A 13,482-nucleotide genomic window follows, 5' to 3' on the forward strand; every position below is an offset into this window, starting at 1 on the left:
TCCCCCCCGCAATATCAATCTCTCTGTCCCCTTGTTATTCTTCTTACAGTAGAGTTGATCATTACCACAGGGACACCAAAAAACAGTGGCCTCTATTTTTAGGCTCGATTATATTTGGTAGGTAGCAACAGATGCCTCCAGCGTGGGTGAACTTTGCTTTACGGAGGGAAAAAACACCTGAGGGTTTAGCGCCCCAGACTGTTTTGCAAAATCATTATCTCTTTGCCTCTGCCAAAAAAAAGAAAAAAAGTTCAGTCAGACCATGTGACAGATAAAGATACTACATGTTGCACCATGTACTGATGCACTGGTTATAAACCCACAGAAACAGAGACAAAGTGGATTTGGGCACCATGGCAAGAATGCAGTCATGCATGTCTGTTCTCCCACCTAACAGATTTATGGAGCAGTCTTTGGCAGCGTCACATCGTAACTCTACAGCCCTCTGTACAGAAGGGTTCTCAATATGCAAAGCATAGCTCATACCACAAATATTATATTATTATTATTACTATACCATTATTACTTATTACTATACTTATTAGCAAACTTATTACATTATTATTTACTATGAAGATTTGAAATCCTAATCACAATCCTAACTTCTGTGAGGGATTTGCTCTCTCTCTCTCTCTCTCTCTCTCTCTCTCTGACACACTTTCTCTATCTCTGTTCAAGGTCATCATCCTAGCTTTCCAACACATTTTTATAAGTGAGAAGTTCCCATAACCTTTGACCTTTTTGATTAGGAGAAAAACACAAAATTTCTTCTGAATTCTGTTATGAAAATCTTAACAACGTTCTCCTTACTACTCTGGTCCTCTAGCTGGTATGGTACCGCAGCTTTGTAAGAACGTAACTTTAAAACCCAAAATTAATCTCTTGAAGACATTGCACTAGAGCCCAAAAGCCTCTTGAAAACGTACCAGTGAGACTCAAAAGCTTTAAATCTCTCCCACACACCTAAAGAGACTGATACTTCTTTTGACTTGGGGTGGAGGAGTTAGCATTGATCAGTAGAAAGATTTAGAGATAGCTATTGTTAGAGCTGTTTTTTTTTTTTCTTTGACCTGTTTGGGAGTATTCTGGACAGCTGCCAAAGTGGCATGCTTAAGAGCGATAGTGGAATTCTCTGCGTGTCAACGTTCTCTTTATAGGGAAAATGTACTAACAAAGCTTAAGTTTCTCTACCACACCTCCCCCTGGGATGCTGTATCTAATCCATCGTTCCCCAGAAGCTGTCAAATAGATATTAGTGCTGTCTGTATCCATCTGCTTTTGACAGGCTCCTGCTTCTCTCTCTCTCTCTCTCTCTCTCTCTCTCTCTCTCTCTCCTTCTCTCTCTCTCTCTCTCTCTCTCTCTCTCTCTCCTTCTCGCTCTCTCTCTCTCTCTCTCTCTCTTTCAAGATGTAGAGTCTGATCTGTCTGTCTGTTGAACTGTCAGAAGTGTCAGCTGAGCTGTCACTTGTCTGGAGGGGGAAGCAGACAAGACAGAGGAGATCAAACAGAGATGCCCAAATTAGCCAGTCCAGTAGCTCACAGAATTAGCCACTCTGACAAGGGCTTTGGCATTTTGTTGGGATGCATCAGTGAATTCAAGAGCTTGAAGATATCATTTTGTTAATTGGAAATATATTTCTTGACAACTACTCTACTTCATGTAATATACATTACAGTTTGTCTTTGTGGACTCGGGTATTCTCTTTGCAAAATACAATTGCTAAAGTGGAAAAAACATGTCTACTCATAAAAAGCAGTCTTCTAAGCAAGTGAATGTGTGACCAGTTCACAGTTGTGTTTCTGGAGAAGAGACAAATTCTACAAAGGTTTAAAAATGCTAAAGCCATGGCAGTAATAAAGGAAAAAGCATCTTTATTCTCAAGTAATGAACAAAATATACATCATATTATTTTTCAAAAACAATAATCTACAAAACAAAATGAATAATCAACATATTGCTCATCAGTGTTTAAAAACTTACATTATTTATATTTGATTAATGTTGGAGATTTTGTGAACGTCCTCTTTACATGATTGAGAAGTGAGAAAACTACGTGTGTATATCGGGGTGTGTGTGTGTGTGTGTGTGTGTGTGTGTGTGTGTGTGTTCCAAGCAGTCTTCAGCTGTTCCATGTAAGCCTGAATCCGGATGGTAAAACAGCATACTGAGCACGGAACTGGATGAAGACGTGGTGTGAAGAGGCTGTGAATGGGGCTATATTTGTCTCCTACAGACAGGAAAAAGTGGGACAAAACATTACCATCCCTGATACATCACAAACTGCAACTTATCAGATAGTCTAAAAAAGAAATATATAACTGCCACAGAAAAGCTTTCATTTGAAAAACATGAATGAAAAAAAGCATTTCCATACTGCAGACCAGTACATACCATTCCACAGTATGGACCAATGGGTGGAGTGCTGGCATCTGGGCCATCATATAGTTTCAAGTAGTTGTTCTGGCAGTCTCCAGGGTCATCAATGCTGATCTGATTAAAGGTGACAGTTACTACTCTCCCAGTGGGAGCCCTGATAGACCACTCACAACTGGTGCCATTGGCATAAGTGCCAGGGAAGTCTGGACTGGTGAAGGAACCATGGTCTCCATATAGCACTCCACCACAACCTGGACAAACACAAAAAGACAGACAAATACAAGAATGATTATATCCAAAAGCAGATTTAGTGACACTTTACTGGACAAACTACTGAACAGTTCAATACTGACCATTCTGTTTAACTTTCCACCTTCTCGAATTTAAAGACAGAGTCAAAGAAGCACTTTACAATACATTTACCATTAGGAGAAGAAGTCCAGGTGATCTCAAAGCCATTGTAAGCTGTAGTGAAGTCACTCTTGAAGCGCAAATAAAGCTCATTGTTTCTAGGGAAGACTGGGTTGGGCAAAGTGGGTCCACAGTATTTCCCCAGAACTGTTCCAGAGGCTGAGCCATTACGAATCTGACAGAGAGAGAGAGCATATAATTATTATTATTATTATTATTATTATTATTTATTGTTGTTTTCATTACTTATTGGTCTCAACACTCTATCACTCTTTTCTGAATGATCATGTCCTGATCCTTACAAATCTCTGTAAATGCACTTTACAAACTGTTCAACATTGTCATCCATTTACATTATTAAAATCCTCCTTAAATCCCATTGGAACAGTTTTCACACCAATGGACAACAGTCATTTCTTATTGAAATTTAAGTGCAATGTGTGGCATGATATCTAAATTTTAAAAATAGTATAATTTGTACAATTTCTTTCAAAATGAATTATGTATATTTTTCTGTGGATCAGCAAAGAGAGTAAGGATCTCACCTCTAGGTAGTCATAGTTACAGTTTTGATGACTCTCCACATTAAAACTGTTGAAGAAGAGAGATATGGAGTTGTTCTGGGGGGCGCGGAGGACAATATTACAGTCCATATCATGAGGGTACACGTCTGGCCAGCCCGGGCTCTTCAGGTAACCATACGCCTGTTCATATACCCTGCTACAACCTATGAGTCACACACACACACACACACACACACACACAATTGCTAAATACAAACTAGATAAACCCAGATAACAAAATACAAGCATACACATCACATATTCAGGGCTCCACATTGACTTTTCCACTGGTAGCACTGGTGGTACCACTTTCTCAGTTGGTCGCACCAGCACATGATTTGTTGTTTTGCTTTTTTTTTCTTTCTTTCTTTTTTTTTTTTTTTTTTGGTACAGCATGGTATTAATCAATGACCTTCCATACTGATGAATGGTTTTCTTAATGTAAAGGATGTAAAGGTTGACAGTGACTTGAGACATGACATTTGCAAAAGTTTCTCTGCCACAAGCAGTTGCCGACAAAATAGGTCATCTTTTACTATATCCTTTTGAAAGAAAACGTAACAAAAATGTTATCAAATGAAAGCAAAGCATAACACTATGTAAAGCGGCTCCTCTAGTACTTGAGGGATACCCGCATTGCTCGTTAACAAAGCTGTGACCATAAACGCTAAGCTATCATTCGTCTATTTGAAATTTGTTAATGTTATTTTATTGCTACAGATTGCAAAGGCTATGGTTGTTATCAAACGCTGTCGTCTTATTACTTAACTGCCTCATTTCTATGCCTCAAGAAGTCGTGATAATTTAGTGCCAGGACTACAAAACGACATTCGTACCCATAGCGCAAATCCCAAAGAGACTGTGTTGACGGTAACAGGTAAATGGATTGTATCGCGCGTTTCATCATCAGTGCGCGTGTACATGACAGTGCTGGCAGGTAAAGTGCAGGTAGGGAGAGACCAACTAAGCCAGTGAAGAAGAAAAAGTACTACTTTCAACCACAACGGCTAACACAGTACCCGTGCCAGAGGGGCACCAAAACAGCCTAATGATCATCAGGGCTCGAGACAAAATGCGACCATGTGGAATTTGAACTCGCACACTCTCAAAATTTTGCCTCGAGCCCTGCCGGTATTTAACCAGACTTAAACAGACTGTTTCATGAGATGTCTTATTTCACTATGCTCTGTTTATTAATCCAGTATTCTTGTGGTCACACTTTTAATATGATTTTATAACAACATGAGAATTTACCTGCCACCTGATAGGTGAGATTGAACCCATTGCCTGTCATGAAGGCATCAGATTTAAATGTGAGGTGGATGGTGCGACCATAACTGTAGAAATCAGGGATGTGTGAGTCTGCACCACAGAACTTATGAGATTGTCCATAGTCTCCCTGAGGAACAACATCAACATGAGTAACAACTTTAAAGGATAAACATTTCTGACAGGACAGCATTAAATGCAATACATAGTGTGAAAATAATCAAGAATGCATCAAAAAGAACATTAAACAGCCCTGAACAAGCTGTTTCCCAAGCTTAGGCATTGTTACAGTTAAAATGACTAATCTGGGCCAGGACAGTAATGTTTACAGTGAATTAGTAAGGGTATAAGCTAGAGAGAATTAGCATATCTTATAATCATTGATATCGTATGATTACAGATATGTGGAGTTAGTGAAACAATGTATACCAAATAATATTAAAAGTACAAAGAGACATAGAGGAGCCTTAGGCAGCATACAGAGGCATGTGTGTTTGAGTCTTACCACTGGCCAGTCCTTCATCTCCAAGTAGTTGTGAGTGCAACTCTGGCTGGGGTCCAGACGGAACTGCTTGACAGACAATTTCACAGTCTCCTGATATGGAGCATCCAGGACCCAGCGACAGGAGGTGAAAGGTGGGTATGCATTGGGGAAGAGGGGAGATGTGATGGTCTGAGCAGTGGTTGTGACGTTAAAATCTCCTCCACAGAGCCCTGTGCATATACAAAAATGTACGGTTAACATAAGAAACCGCTTGCTTTGATACAGATGTATACCCAATCAGTTTTGAAAATGACTGAAAATTACTTTTAAAAAGATTAAATGTAACCGTGGAGACATGGTAGCATTGTAAATTCTTAAGATGAAGCACACAAGTAGAGTTACCAAATTTAAAAAGCTTATAGGATTGTACAGAAGCAGCTGGAGTTCTGTGGAGATTATAAAGGGCTTCTGAGAATTACAGAGCACGGTTAAAGCCAAGCACTATAGAAATGGAGGATGTCTTACTGTCTATTGCCTTGTAGGTGGCATTGAAGCCACGGAGGGACACTGAACCATCACTGACAAAGCGGACTGTCAGGAAGTTACTTGATGACACAAAAGGCTCAGGTATGACATCTCCACAGAATGTGCCCACCAGTGGGAAATTCATGTTAGCGCCATCAAAGACCTAGTTACACATCATACAGACGAGGAGATATGGAGAGAAAGTAATCAGAACCAAAAACCATTACTCTCTAATTCACATTAGTAAGATGATAGGAGTTATGTCCTTACCTTAACGTGATCATATCTGCAGAGGGTGTCAGATATCTCCTCCAGTTCAAAAGAGGAGAATGTGAGGTTCACCACTTTATTAGGTGGCAGTGCAATGGTCCATGTGCAGTCCAGGAACATATCATACCTTCCATCCCAATTACTGTCCGGAGAACCAAACATCCCAGTGGAGGAGGTGAGGTAACCTCCACAGCCCTGTTCCGGACCTGAAAGACAGAGAGAGACAAACTGTGTAACTTTTCTCTGAAAGTTAAGAGTACGTTATGTGCTGAAGCTATTTAAGACAGTTCCTAAACAGAGCAGAAGATGGCAGTAATGGCTAGCAAATGCGGTCTGACGAGGAAGGGGCATGCAATTCAACGTTAGAATTAAAAATACATGACACTTGATGCATTCATAAGAACATAAATGCAACCCTTAGCTTCCACATAAAATTGAGGTCACAAAGACAGGAAGAAGAACTGAGGAATCATCCCACTGGCCCTATGAGAACTATGTTTTTTTTGTTGTAGAAGTACAACGGTTACTTTAAAAGAGAAGACAGAAAAATCAGTGGCAATACTGTTGTTTTGAACCGACACACAAGTACTGACTACCCTGTAGTACGCTTATTGTCCTGTGAGTGTGTGTATTCTGCTATGAATCTATCCATTTCCTTCCAGTCCTGAATGAGGTCAGGCCAGTCCCTGAGGAGTAAAATCTGTGAGAAATGGGGAGGAATCACAGCTGTGCATTGGCACAGAGAGAGTGCAGAGCCCAGACTCCAGCGCTACACCTCAGCGACTCATATTACATGCATTAGTTCTGCAAACAGACTGATAAAATCTGTTGATTCTTTTCAAGATGGCAAGAGTACCATATTATCCATCCCAAATTAGGAAATCGGCAATCTTATAAACTAGTTAAAATTATTATTTTACACTACAGTTGAAACATTTCAAAGCATTTTCTTCAAGCTTTTTTTCAGCAGTTTTATGATAACAACATTTGTTAGTACTACTTTTTATAATTGTTATGCATAAACCACCCAAGTACAGGTCGCTATTCATTGCATTCTTCAAAAGAAACAAAGATCATTGGCACACTGTCAGCACTGTAACAATAGAAGACTAAGCACTGTAGAGCCTTCTTTTCCCTATGGAGGCCAAGACAAGGGCCTATGAATCTGAGTCATTGTGATCAAAAGTTCAATGTGGGTAGTGCCTGGGTCTGTGGGATGAGTGTGTTCCTGGTTTGCAGTCCATCCCCTACGTACATGACCTAGAGAAAGTGATCCATTCCGACCCCAAGACCGCCTATGTACTATGTACCGACGATATATTTTGACTAGGTTTGTGTGGTGTTAATGTGATTTAGACAAAAGCTGGTTCAATGCAACTGAACAGCTGTTGAGCACAGTCTGTACTTGTGGAAAATCCCTATCCCCCACTGCAGGCATTTTTTTTTTTTTTGACATTTTGTATGACTCACTCTACAAATATGCCCTCAGGATCTATTTTATGAAGAGATCTGATTAGCGGACAAGCATAAAAAGCACAGCAGTAATGTGTGCAATACATGAGAAAGAGCATCAACACTGCTCTTTGCAACAGATGAGAATAATGAAAAATGTGTCACAAAAACTGCAAATAAAAACTCACTTGTATCATGTAAATGATATAAAATGTGAGTTGAACCTGATGCCTGTTAAAATAATAACGGGTCAAATAAATAGCTGAGGTAAGAAAAGCAACTGCACCTAATGTTTCACGATACGTTGCCCTCCAACCCACTCCTGCCACTGACGCATCTGTCCGGAAGACAAGGAACAGCTGATTGGTCGAAGACTTGAGCGTAGGCGGGAGCTCACGACCACAGAATTTTCCAAGCAGTGGAGCCAGGGTGTCCTGTCCATCATAGACTGCTACGTAGTCATAACGACATGATGACGATACTTCCAGGCTAAAAGTGTTGAACCTATAAGAACACGATACAGAAAAAAATACAGTTGATTACTTATGTATGAGTGTGTTTTTTGCGCTCTCATGCGCATAAATGTTACTCCTACATCAGTGTGTTTGGAATCTCTCACACTGAGTCGGAAGAAGCCTTCACAGGAAGAATTTAGTAGAGCCCTGTAACTCTAAAAGGAAGGACGTACTAACAAATACACAATGCACAATGTCTCAGCAGGAGTGGCTGCACAGAGGAACTAGCACCTGCACTCTGAAACAGATGTGACCATATCATCTGCTCAGAATGTCACCAGACACAAATAGCATACTTTTTTTTACAGGAAACTATGCAGGCCTGCTGCTGACTTGTAAGGTGAGGCACTGAGTGATTACACAAAAGAAAAACCTTGGATGTAAAATGTCTTGTGAAATGAGCGGAACAGATGGGAGTTTCAAGAATGTAGGAAAACCAATAGAAACCCAACACTCTGTATTGAGTTTCAGAGCCTGTCTGGTCACTGAGGGGGTTGAGTGAGTCACAGATCATGAGATGTCTGGCTCTAAGATTGTGAGGACAAGTGTCACACCAAAAACATCTATCCTCCCTGGCAAGCTGCTTCAAAGTGTACATGGCGAAGCATGCCTTGCTTTTTCAATGAGATGTGCCACTAAAATGGTAGACAGATGGTAATACTGTATACCTTATGGCAGCAAAGCCATACCTGTTATATTTTGGAATCTTGGTTGTGATACATTAATAGAAGATTAATGGATCATATGGTTTACCGTTTTCATTTGACGGACGGTAAAGAGCTTAGACTCACTTGAGTTCGATGATATGAGCATCTCTCACAAGGATGTGGTAGGTGCAGTTGATGTTATGGTGGTAATCACTGTAGGAAAGGGTAGGACTGCTCACTGTGCCTGCCGTGCTGTTGAACACACCCCCGCATGCTGAGACACAAGACAAAAAAGGACAGTTGTTACTTTAACGTTGACATCTTTCATAATGTAATGTTTACTCTCAAAGCCTAAGCTGTTATACGTTTTCATCCAATCAGATCAGAGTGCAGAGAAAAAAAACTTAAGAGTACACCACCCTGTCGAGACGACGCTGCACAATGTCCGACCCTGTGACTCGTGAGTTGCGCTAAAGTCTTCTCTGATTAGACAGAGGAAAGTTTCTTCTTCTTCAGATATTTTGATAGCTGGTTTGTCTATTTACTGTGTGTTCACTTGTCTTTTAAGTTTTGTGCAGTCTACACATGCATCTATGAAAACAATCAATTATCTGGGTAAAATTCAGCGTTATTTTAGGTAGACAATTTACAGTAAACATTTTGTTTCCAAATGTATTTGCCAGTCTGAGTGAATGTATATGTGTGTAAGTGTATGTGTGAGCTCAGAGGAATCTGCAGAGGAATTCTCTTGCATTTCTGCATATTCCTGGTGTGTAGTGCCCTCTCTCAAATCCCCCCTAATTGTTTGAAAAGCGCAACGTCTCCTAATTCCTGGCATTCCACATTTCTGGGCTTAATGGCTTGCTCTAACATTCCTGCCCATGGTAAACAACCCAGACTCACATCCAGAGTCACTGCCAAAGCCACAGCAATACCACTGGCTATGCCCAACGCCTGCAAAGCTCTACTGGCTGGAGGACAAACAAACTGGGCTGAGTCTCAAAGCATGTACTTAGATGCAATACATCACAATCAACAATCCTGTGACAATGAAAGTCTCAAACCAACAGACTGAAATAAACGCAAACCAGCAATTAAAAAGCAACGCTATTCTATGCAGGCAAAGAGCCATATTCATAGCTTGTATTATAGCAATGTACATAGATATACAGGGTACAGGATTTTCAGATTTAAAGAGAACTTGTCTAGCATGTGCTTTTTCACCATGTAGTAAGCAGCTACTCACGGATAGCCCTGTATTCAGCCAGGAAGCCATTGTCATTTATGATAGCGTCTGAGTAGAAGTTGAGAAGCATCGGGCCAAACGTAGTGAAGGAACCTGGGATGGTGTTGCCACACAGAGTGGCCAGAGGAGAGTCTGTGGCAGTGTTTCCGCTATAGATGTTTAAGCCATCATAGATGCATGTGGATCCAGCTGGAATAAGGACAGACACCATAGAGAGGCTGCAAAGTTACTTCACTTAAGTGAGGTGCTTTAACTCCAGCTGTAACTGGCTGCAGTTAAGGTGCACTGTTGTGAATATATTCTCCTCAGCACAGACTGACGACTCAAACAAGAAGTCCCTACCCTCTATCTGGAAAGTCGTAAAGGTCAGGATAATGACGGTTTGGTCTCCAGCATCGATGAGGTAATCGCAGTTGGCATTGTGAGGATAGTGGTCTGGGTAGTTAGGCGATACCACACGACCCGTGGGGGCAGTAAAATTTGCTCCACAACCTTAAAAAAAGAGAAAAAAAACAGCATTAGGACAGATACATTAACAAGAAGTAGCAAAAAACTGTGATTTCTGAGTAGACATTTGAGGTACCCACGAGTGTAAAAGGCAGCTGAGAAGCCTTTACTAGGAGTTCCTGTGGACTGGAAACGGGCCGTGATAGTGTTGTAAGGAGCGATGATTATAGGTGGAGTTGTTGACCCACATCCAGTGGCCAGGAGAGCCTCATTCTGCTCTGTTTCACCAGACCACACCTGAGAGAAGAGAAAAACAACAATGTTAGACCTTTAATGGAAAAGGGTACATGTTGGATTCATTTCCAATAAAAGCCCTATACAAAAAGCACCAATGTTAACCTTGATGTAGCTGCTTTGACACTGCCCACTGGCGTCAGGAATATCAAAGTCACTAGCAAAGCCCATCTCCAAATGGTTGCCCTGATGAGCAATGATGGTCCAAGAGCATTCTATATTGGCAGGGAAGTTCTGGGGGTAATTAGGAGATTTGATGGTGCCAAAATCAGCATGTATGATCCCGCCACAACCTGTAAGAGATGAGCATAGTTCAGAGATCAAATCATATGTGTCGACAGCTGTCACCATTATCAGAATTCAAGAGACTTCTTTGATAATTCCTGACCTGAAGAATCAGTTGACCAAGTGGCTGTGAACCCTCCTCTGGACACAGAGTGGTCAGCAAGGAAAACTACAGCCAGCTTGTTAGAACCGGATTTGACAGTCCCAGGTGAGTTGGTGCCACAGTATTGGCCAATTATAGGAGCACCTGGAGACCCACCATTAAAGATGGTTACTGAATCCCAAGAGCATTGGCTGTGTTCCTCCACGTGGAAATATGTGAAAGTGAGCTTGGGTAAGACACAGAAAAATGTGAGATTAGTGATAGCACAGTAAAAATTCAGGTCTTTTTTCTTTTCGTCAATAAGAATGAACACAAGCTTGCAAGTGACAGCTTATTTTAAATTTGATCTTTATTATTTCATCTTTTTGTAGTGTTTATGAGTTTAATGCTTATGAAGTGTCAAGCACTCACAGTGATAGTGTGGCCTTCTGGGGCCTCCAGAAGCCAAGCGCAGCGGCTGGGGCCAGGATAGTTGTTGGGGTAGCCAGGGCTAGAGATAGCACCTTCCTCTCCAGTCTGATAACCTCCACAGTCTGAGGGGAATAAAATTGTCATCAGAGAGGTCATGTTAAGAATGTTCAGCTACAAACATTTATCCAATCACCGATGCAATATTTTCACATTACCTGAGAAGTAATATGTTGCTTTGAAACCCAGGTCTACATCAGCCTCATCAGTTCTGAAATAGAACCAGAGCTCAGGAGTAAACACTACAATGGGAATCCGAGGTTCAGACTGACCACAGAAACGCCCAAGAAGTTCTCCATTAGAATCACCTAGACACAAAACAAAGTTGTCAAAATATGGCTTTTAACAGATGCATTTTTTCATATAAGACCATGTTGTCAATTTGAATAAGGATATAAAGCTAATTATGGAATCCACAGAACAAGAATATGTCTGAAGAAAGCTATGTGAGTATAATAATACAAGTGGGAGAATTGTATCATCACTTACCCAGTCGTAGCTCAATGAAGTCTCTCTCACAAGTCTGATGGTGTTCCAGATGCAAACTGTCTATGATCACCACAATGGAAGAGTTCACGTGTTGTGGGTTCTGGATCAGCCACTCACAGTTGAGTCTGTTGCTGTAGTTACCGAAACCATAGTCTGGTGAGGTGATGTTCCCTCCAGCTGAGTCACTGAGGATTCCTCCACACACTGTGACAGGAACAGCGATTCACCATCATACATAATCATGCTCACTGAGTTCACTTTCAGTATCACATCAAAGTTTTAGAAGCCCTCTTAAACACTTATGCATTTTTAATGTATACTTTGTTTTTTTTGAGTTCCCCAAAGTGATGTTCCATCCTACACACCTGCCTCCTCATCAGAGGAGTAATCAGCAGTAAATCCACCATTGGACACTGAAGAATCAGTCCTGAAAATGACAGTCATTGTGTTGCCTGATGACTTCACTTGATGACCTGCAGGCACAGTGCCACAGAAGCGCTCCAGGCGTGGAGCAGTAGCTGAAAAGCCATTGAGGACCTATAGGAGCAAATATAATCATCAATACCATATTAATGATAATGATACCAGAGGAAAGCCAAGTCAGAAATGATAAAAAGAACTGCAAAAAAAGGAAACAAAGAATAAACAAAAACTGAGATGTCTACGGTGTCTGTCCTATGAAATAGTCCTTTCTGATGTACAGAGTTTGGCATTAACAACTACTGTATTAGTTGACATTGGAACAATAAAACTCAGGGATGCTCGCACCTCAACATAGTCATAAAAACAGTTGCCATGGTCTTCAAGACGCATGTCATTGATAGTGAGTGTGACCCTGCGACCCTGAGGCACCGTGATATGCCAGCGACAGAGACGGTTATGTGGGTATAGGTTGGGATAGTTGGGGGACGAGATGGTTCCAGAGGGTGCGCTGAGATCACCTCCACATTCTGTTAGAGTTGAAGCAGTTGAATGACGTGCAAGTAATAGTGGCAGTTAGTTGAAGCACTGTCAGAGGTAATAAACACATTTCTTATTATTTTAAGACCTCCAGCTTGTTTCACTTTAAAGAGGCATACCTTCAACGCTAGCTTCAAACGACAGGCTGAATCCTCCTGCATTACCACTTCCATCACTGACAAACCTCACATAGGCAAAACTGTCTCCTGTGTCCACTGATGCAGGAATGCTGTCTCCACAGTGTTTTCCCAAGAGTTGACCTGAAAGTTAGGGAATGCTTCAGTTAATATTGCAAACAAAAGGAGGAAACAGCTCAGCAGGAGGAAACTACACATCGTGAGCCAAAACATCATGCAAGTCGTTCCATTGCAAGGCTTACCAGAGGCATTGTACTCCCGGACCTCCACGTAGTCACTGCTGCAGTCTGTGGAGCTCTGTAGGTCCAAGGCAGTGAAGGTCAGGGTCAGGTAGTGACCAGTGGGGCCCTCTAGGTACCACTCACAGTTGGAATTGTCTGGGTAATTGGAGTCAGGGTACCCTGGGCTACTAATTGTTCCACTTTGGCCAGTATACGTGCCTCCGCATACAGCTGCATATGAGAGAGAGTTTTTATTTATGAATGATCCAGTAGATGTCATCAACTTTAAAACAAAGAGTTTCTGATGAGAACAGAGTTT

General features: G+C 41.3%; 1 protein-coding gene across 1 annotated transcript in view; it reads right to left on the reverse strand.

Moving 5' to 3' along the window:
• Positions 1 to 2,120: 2,120 nt before the first annotated feature.
• cubn (cubilin (intrinsic factor-cobalamin receptor)) overlaps positions 2,121 to 13,482 on the reverse strand; it is a 36,211-nt gene continuing 24,849 nt past the window's right edge. The window contains 22 exon segments of the mRNA XM_030768810.1: positions 2,121 to 2,228; positions 2,393 to 2,628; positions 2,801 to 2,963; positions 3,334 to 3,515; positions 4,606 to 4,750; positions 5,126 to 5,334; positions 5,630 to 5,792; positions 5,900 to 6,105; positions 7,638 to 7,855; positions 8,658 to 8,787; positions 9,760 to 9,948; positions 10,102 to 10,251; positions 10,347 to 10,503; positions 10,606 to 10,793; positions 10,889 to 11,114; positions 11,300 to 11,421; positions 11,515 to 11,664; positions 11,846 to 12,049; positions 12,211 to 12,382; positions 12,614 to 12,795; positions 12,925 to 13,065; positions 13,185 to 13,394. Of these exon segments, the coding sequence (XP_030624670.1) occupies positions 2,121 to 2,228; positions 2,393 to 2,628; positions 2,801 to 2,963; positions 3,334 to 3,515; positions 4,606 to 4,750; positions 5,126 to 5,334; positions 5,630 to 5,792; positions 5,900 to 6,105; positions 7,638 to 7,855; positions 8,658 to 8,787; positions 9,760 to 9,948; positions 10,102 to 10,251; positions 10,347 to 10,503; positions 10,606 to 10,793; positions 10,889 to 11,114; positions 11,300 to 11,421; positions 11,515 to 11,664; positions 11,846 to 12,049; positions 12,211 to 12,382; positions 12,614 to 12,795; positions 12,925 to 13,065; positions 13,185 to 13,394 (3,851 nt within the window).

Source organism: Chanos chanos, chromosome 3 (genome assembly GCF_902362185.1).
Source record: "Chanos chanos chromosome 3, fChaCha1.1, whole genome shotgun sequence".
Taxonomy (NCBI): Eukaryota; Metazoa; Chordata; class Actinopteri; order Gonorynchiformes; family Chanidae; genus Chanos; species Chanos chanos.